The sequence below is a fragment of the Theropithecus gelada genome, chromosome 5 (assembly GCF_003255815.1).
Source record: "Theropithecus gelada isolate Dixy chromosome 5, Tgel_1.0, whole genome shotgun sequence".
NCBI classification, from domain to species: Eukaryota; Metazoa; Chordata; class Mammalia; order Primates; family Cercopithecidae; genus Theropithecus; species Theropithecus gelada.
Genome location: NC_037672.1, coordinates 24,726,012 through 24,750,143, shown reverse-complemented (window position 1 = coordinate 24,750,143; position 24,132 = coordinate 24,726,012). Strand labels below are relative to the sequence as shown.

Below are 24,132 nucleotides of genomic sequence, written 5' to 3'. Positions count from 1 at the left end.
ACTGTCATACCCTGTGTATGTGTCTATGTCCACATCCACATCGTCCACATTTCCTCCTCCTCCTCCTTCTTCTTCTTCTTCTTTTTTTTTTTTTTTTTTTGAGACAGAGTCTCACTTTGTCACCCAGGCTGGAGTGAAGTGGCACGATTTTGGCTCACTGCAACCTCTGCCTCAGCCTCCCAAGTACCTGGGATTACAGGCACATGCGACTATACCGGTTAATTTTTGTATTTTTAGTAGAGACAAGGTTTCACCATGTTGGCCAGGCTGGTCTCCAACTCCTGATCTCAAGTGATACACCCGCCTCGGTCTCCCAAAATGTTGGGATTATAGGCATGAGCCACCATGCCTGGCCCCAAATTTCCATCTTCTTATAAAGATACCAGTCACATTGCATGAGGGTTCACCTTCTGCCTTTTTTTTTTTTTTTTTTTCTGAGACAGAGTCGCGCTCTTTCACCCAGGCTGGAGTGCAGTGGTGCGATCTCAGCTCACTGCAACCTCTGCCTTCCAGGTTTAAGTCTTCTCCTGCCTCAGCTTCCCAAATAGCTGGGATTACAGGCATGTGCCACCACGCCTGGCTAAATTTTGTATTTTTAGTAGAAACGGGTTTCACCGTGTTGGTCAGGCTGGTCTTGAACTCCTGACCTTAAGTGATCCACCCGCCTCAGCCTCCCAAAGTGCTGGGATTACAGGCATGAACCACCATGCTCAGCCCACCTTCTGACTTTATCTTAACTTAATGACACCTGTATGAACCCTATTTCTAAATAAAGTCACATTCACAAGTATTGAGGATTAGGACTCCGACATATCCTTTTAGGGAACACAGTTCAACCCATAACAGCCTCCTTCACAGAACTGTTGCAAACATGAACTGAAATGTGAAATGTCTTGATGACTGGAAAGTGTTTATGTAAATGTAGGCGAAGGAACTCAGCTGGGATTTGAGTCTGGCCCTGTCTCCCAACGATCAGGCTACCCGCAGACTCTCAGCATAGAAGCCTCCAAAGCCCAATTTAGGGGTGAAGACTAATGAGGGAGAAAGAGTATAGAAAATGAGGTCAAGTCATGAAAGACAAATTTCATTACCTTCAAAGAGTTGCCTGTGCCCTCTGTGGGTCCCAAGTGAGGGAGGTGACCGTAAATACCCCATGTGACAACTTAGACGTCCTAGAATGAGACCAGCCTTGCCTGCTTATTGATGCCACACTGGAGAGAATGGGAATCACTGATTCACTCATTTTTATGTCTTTTATTATCATAGACTGTGAAGGTGCTGTTAATGAAAAAAGCTTTAATGAGCACCAGTAATGCATAAACACCACACTACACAGAAGACAGACAAGGTTCCTGACATCTCAGAGTGCGGGTTCTAAAGGACACCCGGACAGTCATGCATGAATTTTATCTAGTTTTTTCCTTTTTTGCGGGGTGGCGAGGAGCGGGTAGCATCAGGGAAGAGTTGCATTCTAATTGGTTATGAACCACAGGTCTAAATTTCAATTCTGGCCTGAATAGTAATTTTTCCTGAAGGTTTGAATAAATCATCCAATCTGCTTCGGTTTCAACTATTTTCAGCATTTCTATTTTAATCATTAATTCTGACTGCTAAGGACCCCGGAGTCACCGAGCCCGTTTGCGACTTAATTTGGGATGGGAATGAGGCAAGAGGAGAAGATGTGCTGAGAACCAAACAGGAGAAAATGGGCTTGACCTGGAGTTTTGAAAGATTTGGTCCAGATACAAGGGATGTTTTCTTATTAGTGATAGCTGTAATTATTTGTTTTGCTCTGGCAAGGTGGATTATAGAATTTGCACAAATAGTTTTGGTGAAGATAGGAGAAATTCTCATGGAAGGAAGACAGTTTAATTTTCATTCTGATTTGACTGCAAAGAGACAGTTGGATGAACCCTGCATTAAGGTAAATCGCAGAATCTCAAGATAATAAATGCCTTAATCCATTCTGCTTCCCTTTTTGCTTTGAATGGTAAGAAGCTCAGAGCTGATTATACTGGCCCGTTAAATACTCAGGGCACTGTTTCAGTTATCTATTGCTATAAACAAGCTACCCTCAAACTTACTGGCTCAAAACAACACTTTATTTTTATCTTCCATGGTTCCGTAAGCTGACAGGACTCAGCTGGGCACTTCTTGCTTGCAAATTCTCATGCAGTTTCAGTGGGATGGTGGCTAGGGTTGAAGTCATCTGAAGAATCAACGGGGACAGATGTTCAAGATGGTTTGCTCATTCACGTTTGGGCTGGGCTGACCCGGATGGTTGGAGGCTGACTGAGCACCTCTCTCTCCATCCATGTGGCTAGCTTAGGCCCTCTCACAACGTGCTGGTAGCTGTATGGTGGCTGACTTCCGGGGGGAAGAACTGGGGAAACACTTCCCTTGGGGTCATAATGGGAGTTGTGGTTCACGAGTGGGGTCATCATTAGACACATATCACCACAGGTATTTATAAATCTTTTTAAAATTTTTCATGGTCTTATAAGAGCTATATCTTTCCTTGTGGGCCTTTTTTGGAAGTTAGCAAGTATGAATAATACACACACAATGCTTTACTCTTGTCTAAGGCTCAACAATTTACCACCACCCTCACTATGCTACCTTACCTGGCCTTCACAACACTGTGTAAACAGGTAGATTCATTTTGTCCCATTTTTACAGACACAGAGACTGAGGCCTGAGGATTAGTGATCTTCCCAAGCTAGCCCAGCTATGATGAGGTGGGTTGCCCTGGACAAATGTGTCTGACATAGAAATCTATGTTCTCAAGCACCTGGTGAAGTGCTGGCAGAGGCCTAAACCTAAAACCCAGATGTGACCTCTTTTCCCCAGCATGCACCTGGTTGCCTCTCCATTGGCCCTTCGTAGCAAGAGTTTGGTGTAGTGACATGGGCACTAGTCCTTGAGCAAAATTACCAGAATCCAAACTGGCTCTGCCACCGCCTGGCTGTGGACCTGAGATCTTTCCTATGTCTCTGTTTCTTCATTTGTAAAAGGAGGCTGATGATAGTAACAGTGTCTACCTCTCCGGGTTGCCAAGAGAATTACATGAATGAAGGCCTCAAAGTAATACTTGATAAGAACTGAAAAAGAAACCTCTCCATGAAAAGCTGTAGAGATAAATGGCTATTAAGAGGACCCCGTTCTAGCTGCCTCTTCTCTGTGTGTTTCTTGATTTTATATGGACTTTACTAAGCATCACAGCTGATCATGACGTTTCATTGTGCTTGATATTACATATTATCAGGTGGACTAAAAGCCCTAAATCAATGTTAATGCCTACCCAAGATTGCGATTGGAGCTGCAGGATGCAGTTATAAAATATGCCTATGAATTATAGGCACAACCTGCCTTTCCCCAAGCTCTCATGTGCACTCACTCTCTTTTCAATTATTTATAGTGACATTCTCTCCCTTGGTGCCCATTCACTCTTCTGTTACTCATTGTCCCAACTGGATCTGGACATTCACCCTTAACTTCTCTCTACTCTATTCATTTTTCAAACGCATGTTCTTCTCAACACGCTCACTCGAAGATCAAAGATCAAAGATGTTCTTACATCTTTTTTTTTTTTCCAGAGTCTCGCTCTGTCACCCAGGCTGGAGTGCAGTGGCACGATCTCGGCTCACTGCAACCTCCACCTGCTGGGTTCAAGCAATTCTCCTGCCTCAGCCTCCCGAGTAGCTGGGACCACAAGTTCATGCCACCATTCCCAGTTAATTTTTTGTATTTTTAGTAGATATGAGGTTTCACCATGCTGACCAGGCTGGTCTCAAACTCCTGACCTCGTGATCCACCTGCCTCAGCCTCCCAAGGTGTAGGGATTACAGGCGTGAGCCATTGCACCTGGTCCCAAAGATGTCCTTACATCTATGGACACATGCCCTTGATCTTCTACATCCTGTGCACTTTCCTTCCCCAAACACCCAGTACACAGGGACTTCTGTGCTCACTGAGCCTGAAATCCCTGCTTCTTATCCCAATACTCCCAAGGATGGCAGAAGTTTCTGCAACTATGGTGGTGGGGTAGGATGCAGACCTGGGTATGAATAAGGAGGCCCTGGACATCTGGTTGCACCTGCCTGGAAATGTTCAGCTCACAAAGCTTTCCCTTAATGGCCCAAGAGGGCCAGAGAATGGATTTCCCTGCCGCCCACCTGGACACTGCACAAGTAAGTCATGGGCTGTCCAGAGAGCTTATGTCAGTAGCTGCTGCTTAAGGGCGAAAGTGCTCCTGACACAGGGGAGGGCTTGGCTAAGGGAAGCTGCCTGCTTTTTCCCCCAGCTCAGGGTGGGGGGAAGAATTGAGCTGAATATGCACCTATTCAGAAGGGCAAAGAGCCAAAAATAACTAGGAGCAACAGCATTTCATCTGACAGGCCCAGAAATAGAGCTCATTTTGGAGCATGCCAGGGCTACAGACCGAGTGATTCCAAGACCTTCAGCATCCCATAAAAATACACGGAAAAGCTTTCAGTTTACACAAATGCTTCCTTTTCCTCCTTTACCACAACTTCCCAAGGCAAGGGCTCTGTGGCCCATAGGAAGAGAGTCTGCAGAGTCAGGGATTTGAGGCTCAAAGGATGGGATCTGAGGATCAGGAGATGAGGATGGTATCTGATGGGATGTACTACGGAAGGAAGAAGCAAGAAGTAACTGTTAAACATGGAGAATTTGAAACAAGGAGAAACAGAGACAGGAAATAGATTTAGGGAAGGTAATGGCTGGGGGCCACAAGAAAATGCCGCCCATAAAACAATGGCATGCAGGATTTGTCTAGATCCCAGAGGTCACCTTTGGCAGAAAGAAAGGCCATGGTATTTCTATTGGGATGGGGAGTGTGTTGCCTGACAGCAATCTTCTATTTTTGCTTTACTCTCTTCTATTTTTGTTTTCTTCTTTTTTATTTTGATATAAAAGGCAAATGTCATGGTTCATTCATTTTCATTCTGAATAACTGAAATTACAGGAAGGAGGGAGGGGGAAGAAAGGAGAAGACTGCAGAATTACAGAGAAACTTGAGTGTGGAAATAGCCATGTTCTAATGGGAAGAGACTGGGGAGACAACAATGAATTAAAAAGGAAAAGAAGGAAGGAAGGGAGGAAGAAAGAGAGGAAAAAATGAAAAAGGAAGATGTTGGATTCAACTTTATTCAGTGAATATGTTCAAGAATGTTCTATGTACAAGGCATGGGGGTACAGAGAAATGGTTAAGAAGCAACCCCTGCTTTCAGGGAGCATATAGTCTACTGGAGGAGAACAGGCCAACTAACATACCCAATATAAGGGAGAGTTAGCCAATGGCCACTTAGGGTTACAGGCGATGCCTGGTGGGGGCACAGAGAACCGACCCATTTGCGTTTTGACCTGAGGCCATGAGGGAAGATTCCCTGAAACTGGCAGCATTTGCCTGGGTCTCAGAGATTTACGTGGAAGGGTAAGTGGATGGAAGGAACACTCTCTACTCCTGCAAAATGCCTTCCTACCCACCTCCTGTAATCCGGAGGTCATTTGTGTCTGCAGGGGCAGATCTCTTTGCCCCAGACATCCTTAGCATACAGAAATGGGGTTTCCAAGTGCCGACACGGACAGAGCCACTCCAAAGGTAAGTTTTTACTGATCCACAGCAAAATGCAACAACACATAAAGACAAGACAGAAGTAAAATATTCAGATTAAAGAACAGCATTTTTTTTTTTTAAGACAAGGTCTCACTCTGTCGCCCAGGCTGGAGTGCAATGGTGTAATTAGAGCTCAGTACAGCCTTGACCTCCTGAGCTCAAGCGATCCTCCCACCTCAGCTTCCTGAGTAGCTGGGACTGCAGGCACACACCACTACACCTGGCTAATTTTTGTATTTTTAGTAGAGACAGGGTTTCGCCATGTTGACCAGGCTGGTCACAAACTTCTGGGCTCAAGTGATCTACTTGCGTTGGCCTCCCAAAGTGCTGAGATTACAAGTATGAGCCGTGGCACCCAACCCAGTCTTTTCTTAGAATGTTAGGCTCTTCGTAATTTTTTGATAGTAAAAGGCCTTGTCTTTTTAATGAAATGATACTGACAGAAGATAGTATATGCAGTTGGTTTATAAAAACTATTTTTGCTCAGTAAGGTAATCGTTGACCAAGTGCATTGGTTCCTGAGACGTGACTGATCTTAAACCATTTTGGGCCGGGCACGGTGGCTCACACCTATAATCCCAGCACTTTGGGAGGCCTAGGTGGGTGGATCACGAGGTCAGGAGTTCAAGACCAACCTGACCAACATGGTGAAACCCCTGTCTTTTGTATTTTTTGTAAAAATACAAAAATTAGCTGGGCATAGTGGCAGGTGCCTGTAATCCCAGCTACTCAAGAGGCTTGAGGCGGGAGAATCAAACCCAGGGAGTGGAGGTTGCAGTGAGCCGAGATCACACCACTGCACTCCAGCCTGGGCAACAGAGTGAGATTCTGTCTCAAAAAAAAAAAAAAAAAAAAAAAGGAAAAGAAAAAAAAAATTTCAGAGCCTCAGAACACCTCGCCTGGAATGCTATGATGTGCCGCCTGGGCATGCAGATGCAGTGCTTTCTCCAGCCCCTCCCTCCAGGCCTCTGGAGTCTCCTCCTAAGGGCGGGCGGTGATGAGCTCAGGACTCTGTGCCTTTGTCCTTTCCCGTGTTGAGGTGTGGAATTGGTCCCTTTCCAAGGGCATGTGATAAACTGACTCACACCAAGGCAGTAATAAGGGAGGCCAATCTCCCCCTGGGGCCTTCAACTTTTAGTGGAGTATTAAAACTTAATTTAACCCGATGAATTGTAATGGTGAGATTTCAAACCCTTCCATGGGACAACGGGAAAATATATTTCTTTTTAAATAAAGGGCTTTCTCCTGAAATCAGACACCGCCCTCTCAATGACTGACACAAACTGCTGGAGAGACACAAGAGTGAGGGCTGATTCTGTCTTCTGGATCAAAATGTCCCACTCCCCTGTGAAAAGAAATCCTGACGTTTTCTCTCCCCCTCTCCAATACAGGATGAAACAGTGAATCCCATCAGCTCTAGCCCAGGATGAGAGAGCAACTCACACACACCTCTTAGAAGACCAAACTCTGGCAGGTTTTCCGCATGCCTGATGCTCCTTGCAGAAATAGAGCCATTCTGCCTACCTCTGGAATCCTCGGGCCTCTGGTGGTACCTAATCCACAGTAGGAACACAACAGGGGATGAGTAAGAAGGGAGAAGTGAGCGGTTGGATATGGCAGGTTAGAATCAGCCCAGCCCCCAATGGGGCGCTCTGTTACTTACACTTAGGTAAACCCAAACCCTCAAAGCTCACAAAGCCTTGAAAACTCCCAATTCCATGAATCCTGATTACAAACCACCAGAAGGGACCGTTTGGCTCCCTGAAGACCAACAGAGTCTGTGTGCAATGTGGGAGGAGAGAAACTCCGGACAGTGGCCCAGTAAGACAGGTGGCAACCCTAGAAATGCTGCAATGCCTGTTGAAGCCCCTTTCCCCCTGAACTGGCCGACAATTTTCCTTCCACATACATTAAAAGTATAGTCTGTATTTTGACCTGATGGAAAAGATATAGACAGGATCTGGGACAAAGCCACCAAATCTTTTGTTCCCTTGGACACTCGATAGAATAAATGGTTTTCCATGTCACACAGGAGAATGTTAAGTGCTTTGTTTCTGCTGAAGTGGAACAGAGATAGTGGGAACGTCTGTCAAAACCCCCAAAATGCTTTAATGTGGTGGCAGCTGGCTGGGAGGAGCAGGAGCCCAGTTTCCTAAAAGCCAATAGTTCTGGAAATGGAGGAGGGTTGTTTGAACCAGCGCGTAAGCATCACCCGGGAGCTTGTTAGAAAGGTACATTCTGAAGTCCCTCCCAGGACCAACTGAGTCAGAAATTCTAGGGCTGGAGTCCAGGAATCTGTGTTTTAACAATCCCTCCAGGTAATTCTGAAGTTTGAGAACCGGCGGAATAAGGCGGAATAAGGCCAGGGGACTCACACAGGTCCACAGCTCTTAGGTGACCTAAAAAAAAAGTGGATGACAGCTGAGGAGCCGCCATGCCCGGTATGACCAGGCCTGTACTGAGCAGCTGAGGGTACATCCAGGCACAGGGGATGCCCACGCCCGTCAAACCACCCTGGGCACCCCGTCTCACCACTAGCCTCTCCCCGACGTCTGTTGTGACTTGACCTATGCTCGTGGCACAGGGAAAGGGCTGTGGCCTCTCAGGCTCCCAGGCTATTGTTCCAATCCGCACAAATCTACCAGTGCCAAAGGAAAGCTTCTGCGAACTTTGGAAGGTGGATTAACTGTTTCAGAGCAGCAGCTGCGGGCCCAGATAGTTGTCGGAGCCGCTAGACACAGCCAAGCGCTTCCCTGAACGCCAAAGCCGGCGGCAAGCTGGTGGTCCCGCCGGCCGGCGGTCCCTCTCCGCCAGGCCGCAGAACCCGGGTAGGCGAGCAGCCAGTCTCAACCTGCGTCCCCAAGGCCGAGGATGTGTCCTGGTTTTTTAAAAAGCTGTTTGCGCACTTCTAGGGCCTCACCCCTTTTATTTGGGGCTCCAGTATTACTGTATTGACCTAATTAATTCATTTTCTTTTCTGTCCAAAGTGGAAGCTGGAGCACAGGGATGCAAATCAAATACAAACCCGTCCTGGGTGCCAATACTCTGGACAATTAAAACAAAGAGCGCAGTGGTGGCGGCGGCGGCGGCACCACACAAAACCCTCGGGAAACATCCAGAACGTGCCTCGAACCAGCCGGCAGGGTGGGGCGCAGCCGGGCTGCAAACGTGCCAGGAAGGAGGCGGTCCCAACCCCGCAGGTGGACAGGTGGAGGTTGGCAGGGGTCAAAATCCATCCTGAAGGCCTGGGAGCCGGGCAGCTGCGCAGCACAACTCCAGGGGGCACACTCGCTCTGCGCCCTGCGGGAATGGCGCCCCGGCCAAAAAAGCAACCAGACAAAAACCCATTGCACGGGCGGGAACTGGGCTGTGCGACCAGCAAAAGGGTGGGTGGGAGAAAGAGAATGCGGGAGCGAGGAAGAGGATGGGAAGGGAGAAAGAGGAAAGGGAGGAAAAGGAGAAAGTGAAAAAGAGAGGGGGTTTGGGAGCAGGAGGGGACAGGGAAGAGGGAGCCGGAGGGAGAGGAGGGGGATCGCGGAGAGCAGGAGCGCGGAAGGGGGGCGGGGGAGGAGCGGAGAGAAAGGGAAAGGGGGGTGCGCCGGGGCCCAGCCACCCGGGCGGGGGGTGGCAGCGGCCAGGGGCGGGACCCGGGTCAGTGCCCACCTGCGTGGGCGCCCGCTGCCCGGAGGGGTGGAAGCCCGGGGGCCGAAGGGAGCGGCCGGGAGGCGGGCTGGGCAGGGAGGCAGAGGGGAGGGAGGGGACGGGGACGGGGAGGCGGGGAGGAGCCGGCGCTCGGCTGGGGCTGCGGGGGCGGCGACGGCGGGAGCGGCAGTGGCGGCGGCGGCGGCGGGTCCGGAGGTGGTGGCAGGTGGCCCCGCGCGCGGCGGCCGGCCCGGCCGGGGGCGGGCGGGAAGGTGGCGCCTCGGGCGGGGGCCGGTCCCTGCACCAGGTGACCTGTTCCGGCCCGGATCCGGGCGGCCTCGCCATGCAGCGGCGCGGCGCGGGGCTTGGGTGGCCGAGGCAGCAGCAGCAGCAACCCCCGCCGCCCGCGGTCTGCCCCCGGGCCGCAGCCATGGCCCCCCCGAGTGGCGGCGTCCCCCCGGGCCTCGGCGGCCGCCCTGCCTGCGCGCTGCTCCTCCTCTGCTACCTGGTGAGCGCCGGACCCTGCCCGGGTCCTCCTCTCCGCGCGGGGCCCCGGGGACGCGGGTGGGGGCGGCCGGGGACACCCGCCACGCGGGGCGGGGACGCCGCTGCTAGTTTTCTCTCTTCCTAGCCGCTGCGCCCCGGGCGCTCCCGGCACCTGGGATGGGTACCCCGGGCGTGGAGAGGGGCGCGTGGACCGGACTTGCCGCGCTGCTCTCTCGTTCGTGCCCATTCCTCTCCCTCCCTGACTCTCTCTAGACCCGGGTCGGGTTCCCCTCGAGACTCCTTCTTGTCCTGGACTCCACCCGAGAGCCTCGCCGCCGGGAGTTCGCTCTCCGCCTCGCCGCGCGCGGTCTCCAGCACCCCCACCCCCGCAACCCCCCACCCCTTCTGGGCTTCTCTCTCAATCTACTCGCAGCTCCTTTCCTTCCCGTGCCCAACTTCGCCTCTTTCTCTCGGCGCCCGCCACCCGCCTCGACCCTCCTTTTGGTTTCCACCGGGTCCTCCCGGCCCGGACGGTTTTCTGCCAACGCACCTCGCATCTCCAGCGCTCTTCAACTCCTCCTTGGTCACTCCAGCCAAGTTGCGGATGCCGGAAAGAAATCTAGTTCTCTGTAACACGCTTACCGCCAGAGTGGTGACTTTAGCTGCGTCTTGAACATTGTCATTTCAGAGAATATGTTTGGCTCATGCATGTCAGTTTGCAATTTGCACACTTCTTGGCTTTTGTTTTAGTCATCAACTAAAGGGCAGTAACCTATTTTTCAAAACCAATTTATTTTAAATACCAGAGTAGTTGAGAGCCCTCAGAACAAGGTGGGGAGAAATTTTCTCAGTTCCTTTGATGGCTTACTTGCTTCTGTTTTGAGTTCTCCTAAACAATAGTAAATTTACAGAAGGCGACACCCTTCCTGCCCAGCGTACCTTATGTTCCAAAATCCTGCAGAAACCTTGGGTTATCTCGCCATATATTACTGTAAATAAATGAAATGGAAAATGCTGAATCATGAAACTGATGTAATAGGAAATTCACAGAATGCCAAAAAAAAAAAAAAAAAAAATGAGCAGTGTCATTGTCCGGAATTCATTTCACTTATGTGGCATTGTCATTATTTGGCGTCTTCCTTTTTGGAAGCTAAAAACTACTTAGGAGATACTGGCAGGAATTAGAATTTGATTCTGAAGAAATTTGCCACCCAGCCCGTTTCTTTTAACGTTTTTTACTTCTTGAATGTTTCATTTCTTGAAGCAAGAAGGTGTAAAAATGGAAATTATAATTCTGCCTGTGCATCTACCTGTTGAGCAATCCGTGCTTTTACTCATATTTCAAAATGAGCCAATACCAAATTGTGTGGTTGGGCTTACTTCATATTTTCATAAGAAGTTGTCAGTTAACATGAATGATTTTTTTTTTTAACCCAAGAGATATTATTATTTAATATTTATGCCACAAGGTTACAGCACACAGGATCATAAATAAAACTGCCATGACAAATGACAAGATTTCAGTTTAAACAGATGATGCCTGTACACAGGGCCCTGCTGGCTACCCATAGAAGCAGAAGTGATGTTGTAGAGTGTTGCGTGAAACATTCATGTACAAATGGGCCGGGCCGGAAAGTTCCACATGGACATCTCAAGACCTGGCAAGGAGGGGGACTACTTCACCACAGTTCAGGAAGTCAGAGTCCGGAGAGCAAAGCCTGAGGGCCTAAGTGGGCTCTGCGAATAGAGACGGATGATGATGGAGCAAATATCGCTCATGTGAAAGTTCTGTGTGCACCAAGAGGGATTAAGAGAACAGGGGGAAAAATGATGCCATGGATAGACTCAAGTGAGATAGTGAAGGGGTGAGGAAGGGCTCCAGAAAGAGTAATTTTAGAAAATACTGTGATGTGGAAAATAACTAGAGCATGGATGAATGTCTTGGCAGATGGGGAAGGAATGGATTTGGGGACCTCATGGTGGGGGGAAATGTCAGTGCTTCCTGCCTCTGTATACTTCCTTCAGATGAACTTCTGATACGCTTACTGTACAAGAGAGACTTTGATAAATAAGAGAGCCATTTTGCAAAGGACGCAAAAGGCCAATTTAAAAGGTGGTCTCCACATTTTGTTCTGAAGATCTGGCTGTTTACTAGGGATGTTGCTCTTGGGTTTGTACTACCTGAGATACTACTGAAGGTAAGGCTTTTTGATCTTGGAGAAGCTTGGTGTGTGAATTGGGGAAAATGTAAATACCCATATGAAACCCTTGAAAAACATAAAACAATAGAGAGAAAATGCAAATGCATAATTGTGTGCATTTTGCTCAATCAAGGAATGCTACCTGGAGGAGGTGGTTGGTCAGGGGAATGGGGCTGGGCAGGTGCAGGGTAGAGATGGATCAGCATAGCTCGGCAGGATCTCAGGAATATGTAGACTCTAGAGGAAGAAAGCTCTTTCATAATTTGAAAGCCTACATGGTAATAACAATAGCTTGCATCGTGCTAAGTCGTTTATAGGCATTATCCAGTATTTATTTTAGCAACAACCCTGTGAGGTAGGAGCTATTATAATATCCATTTAGACGAGATAACAGAGATTCAGAGAGGTTAAGTTAGTTGCCCCAGGCCACACAGTCTGAGCTTGAAACCCGAGTCTGTCTCCCTCCAGAGCCCCAGCTCTAATCCACACTAGCTTATTGTCTTCTGGATTTTGCTGCTTGTAACTCATTCTTCATCGATGTACAGGCCATTAGCAAAGCTCTAGCAATTAGCAGCTACTGTGCAATTGGCCAGGATGTGAGGTCATGTCTAAAGTAATCTAAAATATACAAAGCAGGAAGCGCAGGCCACAGAATAGAAGCAGGATGTTAAAGTGGGGAAGAAAGGTAAAGCCAGAAAATATTTGCCATCGTTAATGAAGAGATAAAGGTTTGGGGTTTTTATGTAGTCCAGAGGCAGCTGGTGGAGTTTAGCATTTGAGTTTGGATGAATGTGCATACAAGTGTACAGCAAATGTGCCTTGGAATGCATTCCAAAGCCAAATTGCCTATGATTTGGGGACCAGTTCCTGTTTTGTGTTATCTTCACCTATTTGCCTGTTCACAAGGGCTGGAGGTTGAGATCAGCTTCTGAATAGATGCCTTTAAGCACCTGCCCTCACAGGGAGCATGCTTCCTGGAGTCAGGGTCCTGAGGAGTGGGCGCCTTCCTTCTCCGTCGGCTGGGATGGAGTAACCTTCAGTATCAGCTCGAGAAGAGTACTGTGTCTGTAGCTAGGATACTGCCAAAGCATGAATAATGGTGATGAGGGCTGAAAGATAAGTCACGGAACGATGCCAAACAGATTTCTGAAAAGATGATCCCTGGTTCCAGCGGCTGCCAGAAAATTCTGAGGTCACCAAAGGTCAAGACGCAGAGAGCCTCCTCAGAGAGGGAGAGGGCCTCGAAAGCAAAGGATAATGAAATTGCTTCCACTGAGGTCGCGGGTGCTGAGTACTGTGCTCCACGCAGAACTTTCCCTGCCCAATGGGCCCTCTTGCTATTTTCTTACACCATTAACTCTTACCTTCTTCCAGCTTGGCTAGAACCAGCCTGAGGCTGCCCCAGCTGCCTATCTGTGATAATGGCACTTCTAGAAGACAATTTTGTCCATTCTAAGCTCTGGTCTCCAGTGTATAATATTTTCTTATATGAAAAGATAAATCTCAGGATGGCCAGTATTGATGTCAGCTGTCGAGATGAAATGTTCAGAGTGGATATCTGCACTTGTTGGACAATCAGATTGAGGACAAAGAAGTAAGAGGACATTAACAGCACAGAGGCTGGGTGTGGTGGCTCATGCCTGTAATCCCAGCAATTTGGGAGGCCGAGGCAGGTGGATCACGAGGTCAGGAGATTGAGACCATCCTGGCCAACATGGTGAAACCCCATCTCTACTAAAAATACAAAAACTAGCTGGGTGTGGTGGTGTGCACCTGTAATCCCAGCTACTCGGGAGGCTGAGACAGGAGAATCGCTTGAACCTGGGAGGCGGAGGTTACAGTGAGCCGAGATCACGCCGCTGCGCTCCAGCCTGGAGACAGAGCGAGACTCTGTCTCAAAAGGAAAAACAAACAACAACAACAAGAAACGACACAGACACATGTGGGACAGTTAGCAGACGGTGGCTGTGACAGAGCCTTGTACAGGATTCTCTGTAAGTGACCACATACCCTCGGTCATCCATCTAAGAGTATTCATTAACCCCTCACTATGTGTGCAATGCAGGGCATAAGAAGATCAAAACGAGGTAAAGAGATCTGCAATTATCCAGCCTGAGGGAGAGGGATTATGAATATTTGAAAACAGAGATCATCCCCAAACCTCACATCAACCAATAGCTTCCATATTCATCCTGACCAGAGCTGCTAAAATTTCCCAAGCCATGGTGTTGGCCTCTTGCCTTCTATTTCTTCTGGCTGCCTGTTGGCAAAAGTGTCAGAGCTAGAGGACAGGTAGGAGAGAATAACCCAGGCAATTCTCTGGGAAGACGGATAGACTGGAGTAGGCCATAAATAGCCTAAAGTGAATTCAGTTACCTTGTTTATTGGCTCGTGCCATTCCCCTGAGAAAGGAGTCGAGGGGCAGGAGGCATGTGCAGCCCGTGAGGAATGGTTGATGGGATTCAGCCTTGGCAGGCCTTGTTTCCCATCTCTACCTGGAGAACGGCTTAGTTATACTGGGGAACTGGCTGAGTCTGGCGTTTGTGTGTTTGTGGTTAAGGCAATATCTATCTTCTTCAAACTCAAGGCATGGCAGCATGGTGGCATTTTAACTCCAACACTTTTAAGATGAGAATAAGGAAAGTCGTGAGATTCCCCAACCCTGTAGCCAGAAAGCGGTGACAGGTGTGTAAAGGCAAGGGTGTGAGTTGAGGGCATCATCTTTGGGTGTTGTTAGAAGACAAGAGGCACACCGTCACTGACTTTGGAGTCAGCTGATGTGGATTTGAATTTTGGTTCTGCTTTTTGGTAGCTGGTTGACCTTGGGCAAGTTACTTACCCTCTCTGAAGGCATTCCGTTGCCTCAGCTGTGTCAGTGGGGGTGCTGTCTCCCCCTGTGGGCTGTTGTGAGGATTGGGTTAGAAGGGAGAAGTCTATGAGGTCCCATGTGAGAGGAGGAAGTTAGAAGCCACAGAGAAAAAAGGTTTAACACACCCGTCCCAGTGCCCAGTACACAGTAGGTACTCAATGAAATAAGAACAAACCAACTTTAGGTAGCTTGGTGTGATGTGAGCTGGGAAGAAACAGCATATTAAATAGTATGGGGGAGAATCTTACACAACCAGGATTATTGATCATGACTGTCATGGTGTGGCTCTGGCCAGCTCTCAGGCTTAGGAAGCAACAATACTCAACTGGGAAATGCTTCCCTAAGCACGTGCTGATTTTGAAGTTTGTATTGACATCATCTTCCATTTTGCTTAATTGCATGCTTTGTTGACTTAAACAGAATTTTTGCTTATATCTGGTAGGCAGAAATTACAAACATAGGCGCTTTAAGGCAAGACGCTTGCTTACCTTTTTGACCTAGGGAAAATGTGATCCAGCCAGTTTGAAGAGGAAGCCCTCCTGAGCCACAGTTTTCTTAGGAAAAGAATGGGGCAGAATGGTCAGGAATGAGAAAAACAGTTATTGTTTTCTTATCGTACCCACCCACAGACACGTGTACGTGCCAATGAACTTGTAGCAAGATGTGAACGACTTAAAAGTTTCCCAATCTCTCTGTCCCTTCCTTAAATACCAAGTGGAGACCAGATGGAGAACAAAGCCAAGTTTCCTCAGCTCTTTGGAAAAAGGGAGGGTGATGTGAACAGCATCTCTTCTTATTGATTTTGCTTAAAGGAATCAAATGCAGTCATCCTAAAAGAAGTTTAGGTCATATTGATAGTTTTGTTTTCCATCCAGAAGATACATAAATTCATCTGTTTCTGGATTCCCAGGCAGAATTCAATGCATTTAGATCTCCTATTTGGGGTCTTCTATCATGAACACACATTAACTGGCCCATTTCTTTCTTTTTTTTAAAAAATTTTACAATACCTGCACATTTACACAGAAATAAGAGAATCTATGTTTTGTGACTGCGCATGACATTGTCAAATTTGACTTTGATGAGGGCTCACATCTGGTATAAACATGTTTGAGGTCTCAAGCATCTTTCAGGGCCCAGCTCCGTTGTGTGCAAAATGGATCAGTATGTTGCTTTCAAGGTGGAACATCTATTGTAGCTGCCTAAACGGCATAATCTGAGGGACACAGATGCCCCCCTTCACCCCAAATATCTTTCTTAGAGTTGTGGTGCATTTAGACTGTGCTTTTAAGGCATTATCTCCGCAAAGCCAGCATAGAAATACAGATACGTGACATTACCTCAGTGTTTTTTCATTATCACAGTGACATGGGCGAACTTGCCAGATAAACAGGAACTCAGCAGAGGGTCGAGGGATGAGAAATCTTAAAAAATTAATTTGTATTTTTGGTGTGGAGAAATGGAAACGGTTCTAGAATGTAGGGCAGTTGTCTGAAAGGTCTAGAGGGACAAAATAGCTGGGAGAAGTTTGCCCCAAATGGATAAGGTGGGTGCCAAGGTGCCACCTTCCCTGACCTCACAGTTCACCAGCTAAGCCCTGACCCCCAGGGACCAATAAGATGCCAAAGGGTAAAGGCTATTTGGAAGGAATTAACGAGGCTGGGAGAAAAACAGAGAAACGATGGGGACCCCTTACAAGAGAACTTAGAGTATAAGAAGAAGGCAGTGGGGACTCAAAACTGATCAAGTCATTTGGTTTATATGCAAGTGCCCCCAGGGCCACTGAGGCATCTGGCAGAAATGCCCACACCCAGTGCTTTTTTTTTCCCTGAGATGGAATCTCGCTCTGTTGCCCAGGCTGGAGTGTGGTGGTGCAATCTCGTCTCACTGCCACCTCTGCCTCCCGGTTTCAAGTGATTCTCCTGCTTTAGCTTCCTGAGTAGCTGTGATTACAGGTGCCTGCCACCATGCCTGGCTAATTTTGTTTTGTATTTTTAGCAGAGACAGGGTTTCACCGTGTTGACCAAGCTGGTCTCAAACTCCTGACCTCAGGTTATCCGCCCCCCTCAGCCTCCCAGAGTACTGAGATTACAGGCATGAGCCACCGCGCCCAGCCCCAGTGCTTTATTTCAGCAAGAAACACTTACCAAATTCTTATTGTGTGTCAGACTCTATCTTAGAAGCTGGAAACATAACAATGACATAGACTCTGAACTCATAATTTCTAAACAAAGGAATATGCAGATAAATTTTCAGCTTGTATTAATGCAACCTGGCATGTGAAAATACCTATGAAGGCTGGACACGTGTCATGCCTGTAGCTGGAACTCTTCAAGTTAATTGCCTTATTTTCCTGGCAGGAAACAGCTTATAACCACACACATGACTTGAGCCAGGAAGTCAACTTCAGCTTAATCAATATTTAGAGTGTGATGTGTTGCTAATCAGTGTTGGTTTTGTGCATAGCAGAGGTAGCCACGACTCGTGGTGAATCAGCTGCCCACGGGGTCTGCTACAAGCCACTGGATGCCAGCTTCCTTCATTGCATAGGTGCCTCAAAGCACCTTCTTGAAAGGTTTAGACCATGTTCTGCACAAGCCACGTAGGGTGATTTTGAGGCCCTCTTTGGGGCCAACATACCCTCATTAACTTAAGGAAATATTGCCCCACCCCGAAGTTTCTCTTCTCTTGTACTCCAGCTGTCATTCAAGCTTCTCCTACTTGTCAAACAATCCATCTCAGTCCTTGAAATCTGATCTCTTTGCCTAGATTAATTTCATGTTATCCTCTGACTTAGATCTTTTCTGAAAGAAACAAGAGCAAAATGTCAACACTCTCCACCAGGGAACCTTAGAAAAATACAGAATCAAGTCCCATCAACTACACACATATGAAATGATGCCCTGTTGGGCTATTCACCCCGTTTCTTCTATATGACAACTCCTAACAAAGCATATCTTCTGTCACCTTTTGTTCTTCAAAACTCTATATGGGATAATAGCTTGAAAATTGGCTGGGCACTGTGGCTCATGCTGTAATCCCAGCACTTTGGGAGGCCGAGGTGGATGGATCCCCTGAGGTCAGAAGTTCGAGACCAGTCTGGCCAACATGGTGGAACTTGGTCTCTACTAAAAATACAAAAATTACCCGGGCGTGGTGGTGCGCGCCCGTAGTCCCAGGTACTTGGGAGGCTGAGGTATGAGAATCACTTGAACCTGGGAGGCAGAGGTTGCAGTAAGCTGAGATTGTGCCACTGCACTCAAGCCTGGGTGACAGAGCGAGACTCAGTCTCAAAAAAAAAAAAAAAAGCTTGATAATTTAGAAAAGAAGTTGACAAACTATAGGCCTGTGGGCCTGTCCAGTCAGCCGCCTGTTTCTGTAACCAAAGTTGTATGGGACCATGGCCATACTCATTCAGTTATGTGTTGTCCCTATGGCTGTTTCAAAGTGTCCCTGCAAAACCTAAAATATTTACCATCTGGCTTTTTTTTTTTTTTTTTAACCAAGAAATTCAGCTGACCTCAAATTTAGAATAGCACTATCCAGTAGAAATACAATATGAACCACAAATTTCAAGCCACATATATAATTTTAAATTCTCTAGTAGCTATGTTAAAAAAGTAAAGAGAGGCCAGGCACAGTGGCTCACGCCTGTAATCCCAACACTTTGGGAGGCCGAAGCACATGGATCACCTGAGGTCACGAGTTTGAGACCAGCCTGGCCAACATGGCAAAACCCTGTCTCTACTAAAAATACAAAAATTAGCCGGGCATGGTGGCACATGCCTGTGATCTCAGCTGCTCGGGAGACTGAGGCAGGAGAATCACTAGAACCTGGGAGGCAGAGGTTGCAGTGAGCCAAGATTGCCCCATCGTAGTCCAGCCTGGATGAGAGGGCGAGACTTCATCTCAAAAAAAATAAAAATAAAAAAGTAAGGAGAGCAGGCATAATGAATATTAATATATTTTATTTAATTCAGTGTGTCCAAATATTGTCAACATATAATTAATATAAAAATTATTAATGAGGTATTTTGCAGCCCTTTTTTTTTATACAAAGGCTTTGAAATTCAATGTATATTTTACACTTACAGCACATCTCAAATCAGACCAGCCACATTACAAGTGCTTAATATGACCTGTGACTACCATGTTGAATAACATATATATAGCACTGTATACCTTGAGGTAACTTTTACTGTACCTGAGACTTTGAAACAGGTGAAAATGAAATAATCTTCAAATGAGTATATGGAGAGTTTTTTTGAAACAGAATTTGAAGGGACGGCTCTGTGGAGAGTACGTGGTGAAATGTGTATATGCCTTCTTATTTTTATTTTTATTTTTGGGGGGACAGGGCCTTACTCTATTGCCCAGGCTGGAGTGCATTGGCACTATCATAGCTCACTGTAACCTTGAATTTTGAGGCTCAAGTGATCTTCCTGCTTTGGCCTCCCAAAGCACTGGGATTACCAGCATGAGCCATAGCACCCGGCTTGTATATACCTCCATTATCCACAATGTTATAAGCATGGGCCATCAAACAAAACTGAAACCATGCTCAGGGTGCTGCGCTAATTAATAAAGAAAAGTGGACTGGTGCACTTTTAGCAGTGAGATGTAAAATAATGAACGTGGTTATTATGAACTGCACTTTTCTAGTAAAATCAAATGGCCTTTCCCCCAGCATTCTGTTTAAAAGAGGTTTTCACTGGAGGTCCTAGCATCCATCAGCATTAAAAATCTGACACCCCCCATCCCCACTCAGAAAAATATTATAGTGAGAGAGCTGAGCCTGGGTGAGTTTTTAAGGTATACGAGGAAGAGGTTTCAAGTCATTCTTTGGGAAAAAAGAAAGTGTGATATTTAATACACCTCTGCATGTCCGGGGCGCTGGGCTGCCTTTTGTCTCACAAAATAAGCAAATGTCTTATTTGACATTTGACTCATTTGTGGGATTAGTGAGGCAAACATTTGGGGCATTGCTTTGGAATAAGGCATGTTGGTCACCCATTGGCTGATTCGGTTTCCACCAGCACCAGTGATCTCTGGCCTTGGGTGAAACTCTGTTGTGGACTTAACACTGTGATTTGCATCTTGAGGATAGGGGCGACATCTTGGCACATCTGGCTGAATGAATAAACCAGTGTTCACGGACAAATGCTGGGTGCATCCCTATTCATGTGGAAGCAGAATTTAGCCTAGAGTTTCCAGGCGGCCATGGAATGGTGACCATTAGTCACCACTGATATCATTTGCTATGGTGTGGGGAAGGTGGGAGTGGGCGGGCAGTTAGAAGAGGAGCCAGGTTTCTGGGCTTGCCTTTGCTAACCCACCAGCTGTGTGGTGTTGGAGAATGTCACCTCTTGATTGTCATTTTCTTATCTGCAGAATAAGAGAGTAGACTGGCTTGTCACCAGACTCATCCATTGTAACGTTCTCTGCTTCTAATTATGAGATGGTTTTTATATGTGTTTCCTCCCTGTAATCTGGCAGTATGAACGAGAACATAAAACAATTAAACCTCTCCTGGGGGGGTGGCACGGACAGTTTGCACTGTGCCCCCTTCTTTATATATCTCTTCCCACAGGTTTCCCATGACTGGTCAAAAGGAATTGCCAGCCCTTCTCCTATTCTCTCTGCCATTTGCAGAAGATACAGTTTCCACTGTGAACCCTTTTTTTTTTTTTTTTTTTTTTTTGAGACAGAGTCTTACTCTGTCACCAGGCTGGAATGCAGTGGCGCGGTATCGGCTCACTGCAAGCTCTGCCTCCCGGGTTCAAGCGATTCTCCTGCCTCAGCCTCCCGAGTAGCTGGGACTACAGACATGTGCCACCACGCCCGGCTAATGTTTATATTTTTTGTAAAGACGAGGTTTCACCATGTTGGCCAGGATGGTCTCGATCTCTTGACTTTGTGAACCACCCACCTCAGCCTCCCAAAGTGCTGGGATTACAGGCGTGAGCCACCACGCCTAGCCCACTTTGACCTTTTAGGACAGTTGCTTTCTCCTCACCTACTTAAAAAAAAATTGTGTAGTACACAATTCAAAAGTTAGGGAAGGATATACAATGCATCTCTCTCTCTCTCTCTTTTTTTTTTTTTTTGAGGCGGAGTCTTGCTCTGTCGCCCAGGCTTGAGTGCAGTGTCATAATCTTGGCTCACTGCAAGCTCCACCTCCCGGGTTCATGCCATTCTCCTGCCTCAGCCTCCCCAGTAGCTGGGACTACAGGCACCCACCACCATGCCCAGCTAATTTTTTGTATTTTTAGTAGAGTCGAGGTTTCACTATGTTAGCCAGGATAGTCTCGATCTCCTGACCTCGTGATCCACCCGCCTTGGCCTCCCAAAGTGCTGGGATTACAGGCGTGAGCCACCGCGCCCGGCGCATCTCTCTCTCTTATTCTGTCTCCTGGTCACCTCATTCTTCTCTGTGTAAGCAACCAGTGATATGTATATTCAAGTGAATATGCACATGTACATATATATGTATGTGTGGTGTGTGTGTGTATTTAATCCAAATGGTATTTCTGAATCTGTTTTTAAAAAGCAATCAAAAAAATGGGAAGTGACTGCCAGTGGGTACTGGGTTTCATTTTGGGGCAATGAAATGTTTGAAAATTGATTGTTGTAATGATTGATTGTTGACTAACTCTATAAATCTACTAGAAAACATTACAAGTTACACTTTCAATGTGTGAATTGTGTGGTGTGAATTACATTACAGCAAACCTGGAATTTCAAAACCTGGGCTGGGCGCAGTGGCTTACGCCTGTAATCCCAGCACTTTGGGAGGCCGAGATGGGTGGATTACCTGAGGTCAGAAGTTCGAGACCAGCCTGGCCAGCTTGGTGAAACCCCATCTCTACTAAAAATACAAAAATTAGCCGGGTGTGGTGGCAGGTGTCTGTAATCCCAGCTACTTGGGAGGCTGAGGCAGGAGAATCACTTGAACCCGGGAGGCAGAGGTTGCAGTGAACCGAGATTGTGTCATTGCACTCCAGCCTGGGTGACAGAGTGAGACTCCATCTCAAAAAAAAGAAAACCCTGAAAATTCAAAAACAAACAAACAAAAAAAACAGACACAAAACCCTTTGAGATCATTCCGTTATCTGTACGTGAAGAGCTTCTTCCTTTTAATAGCTGTGTAGTACTCTACGAGTGGATGTACTATTTTTATTTAACCAGCTCCCTCTTGATGGTTATTTAGGCTCCCCATGTCCTGCAATTACAAACTGTACTGAAGTGAAAATCTACACAAACATCATTTTGCACAACTTTGAGTGTATTTGTAGGTTAAACTCCTAGAAGCGAGATTGTTGGTGCAGAGGGTGAGTGCATTTATAATTTTAGTAGGTATTACTTGATTGGCCTCATAGAGATTAGAGATTACTGCCACCAGCAATACATAAGAGGGCATGCTTCCTGCACTCTGGTCAGTACAATGCATTATCTGACTTTTTGATCTTTGCAAATCTAGTAGGTAAAAAAATGGTATCTCAGCGCAGTTTCAGTTTGCATTTATCGTACTGTGAATGAGCATTTACCTGTTGATTAACTACGTCGTTTGCTCATTTTTGTATGAATTGTTAGCCTTGTTTCTAATTGACATTGACTATCAGTTGCTTTAAAAGGGAGACACCACCCCCTTGTACAGAAACCTTTGTTGATTCTTTGCTGTCAGTAGAATAAAAGTTCACATTCCTTGGGCTGGGACTCAGTGTTCTCCAGGGCCAAACTCTACTTTTCTTTTCAACCTCATACCTGCGTGTTCACATAACTACTTTCTATTCCCTAAGTATACCTGCATTCCCCTGCCTCTTGCTTGGCTTATGCTGTTCACACCCTTTGCAGTGCCTTTGCCTTGTCTCCCTACCTGAAGAACTTCTTTTCATCCCTCAAAGCCCAACTGAGATACCATTTCTTCCATAAAGCCTATCCCAGACCTTCCAGTTAGAATTATTCTCTCCCAGTGCTATGCACCCTTGGGCTTGTTTACAGTTTGGTGGGAACACTGACCACGTTTTGCCTGTATTGCCATTATTTATAGACACGATTCCCTGATACCAAATTTCATGTCTTGTCCATCTTTGCCTCTCCTACAGTTCTAAGTCAGAATTGAAAAAAGGAGTTTTTATTTCTTTCCTCAGAGGAGACCAAAGTGATTTTTTTCTTTTAAATTGTGGTAAAAATATGCATGCATTAAAATATACCATTTTAATCATTTGTAAGTGTATATAGTTCAGCAGTGTTAAGGACATTCCCATTGTTGTGCAACCAGCACCACTTTCTATCTCCACGCTATTTCATCGTCCCAAACTGAATCTCTAGACCCATTACATCCTAACTCCTCAATCTCCTCTTCCCTTAGACCCTGGTAACCTCTATTATACCTTCTCTCTCTGTGAGTTTGACTACTCTAGGCACTTCATGTAGGTGGATGATATAATATCTGTTCTTTTGTGTCTAGCTTGTTTTACTTAGCATCATGTCCTCAAAGTTCATCCATTTTACAGCATATATCAGAATTTCATTCCCTTCTATGGGCTGAATAATATTCCATCCCACGTATATACCACGTTTTTTCTACCCATTCATCCGTGAATGGACCCTTGGGGTTGCTTTTGGCTAGTGTGAGTAATGCCGTTATGAACATGAGTATACAAATATCTCTTCAAGTCTTTGCTTTAAATTTTTGGGGTGCAAGGCCGGGCACGGTGGCTCAAGCCTGTAATCCCAGCACTTTGGGAGGCCGAGACGGGCGGATCACGAGGTCAGGAGATCGAGACCATCCTGGCTGACACGGTGAAACCCCGTCTCTACTAAAAAATACAAAAAACTAGCCGGGCGAGGTGGCGGGCGCCTGTAGTCCCAGCTACTGGGGAGGCTGAGGCAGGAGAATGGCGTGAACCCGGGAGGTGGAGCTTGCAGGGAGCTGAGATCCGGCCACTGCACTCCAGCCTGGGCGGCAAAGCGAGACTCCGTCTCAAAAAAAAAAAAAAAAAAAAAAAAAAAAAAAAAAAAAAAAAAAAAAAATTTGGGGGTGTATATCCAGAAGTGGAATTGCTGGATCTGATCATATCATAATTCTTTTTTGAGATGCAGTCTCGCTCTGTTCCCCAGGCTAGAGTGCAGTGGCGTGATCTTGGCTCACTGCAACCTCCACCTCCCAGGTTCAAGCAATTCTCCTGCCTCAGCCTCCCAAATAGCTGGAATTACAGGTGCGCACCACCACACCTGGCTGATTTTTGTATTATTAGTAGAGACAGGGTTTCATCATGTTTACCAGGCTGGTC

At 46.7% G+C, this 24,132-nt stretch overlaps 1 protein-coding gene across 2 annotated transcripts in view; it reads left to right on the top strand.

The window, feature by feature from the left end:
- The first annotated feature begins 8,946 nt into the window (after nt 1–8,946).
- SEL1L3 (SEL1L family member 3) overlaps nt 8,947–24,132 on the top strand; it is a 117,734-nt gene continuing 102,548 nt past the window's right edge. Inside the window, exon 1 of one of the 2 annotated variants that reach the window (XM_025385644.1) lies at nt 8,947–9,024. In XM_025385644.1, the coding sequence (XP_025241429.1) occupies nt 8,947–9,024 (78 nt within the window). Of the gene's footprint in view, nt 9,025–9,431; nt 9,789–24,132 lie in introns of those variants that run through there. The other variant, XM_025385643.1, reaches the window with a different exon arrangement.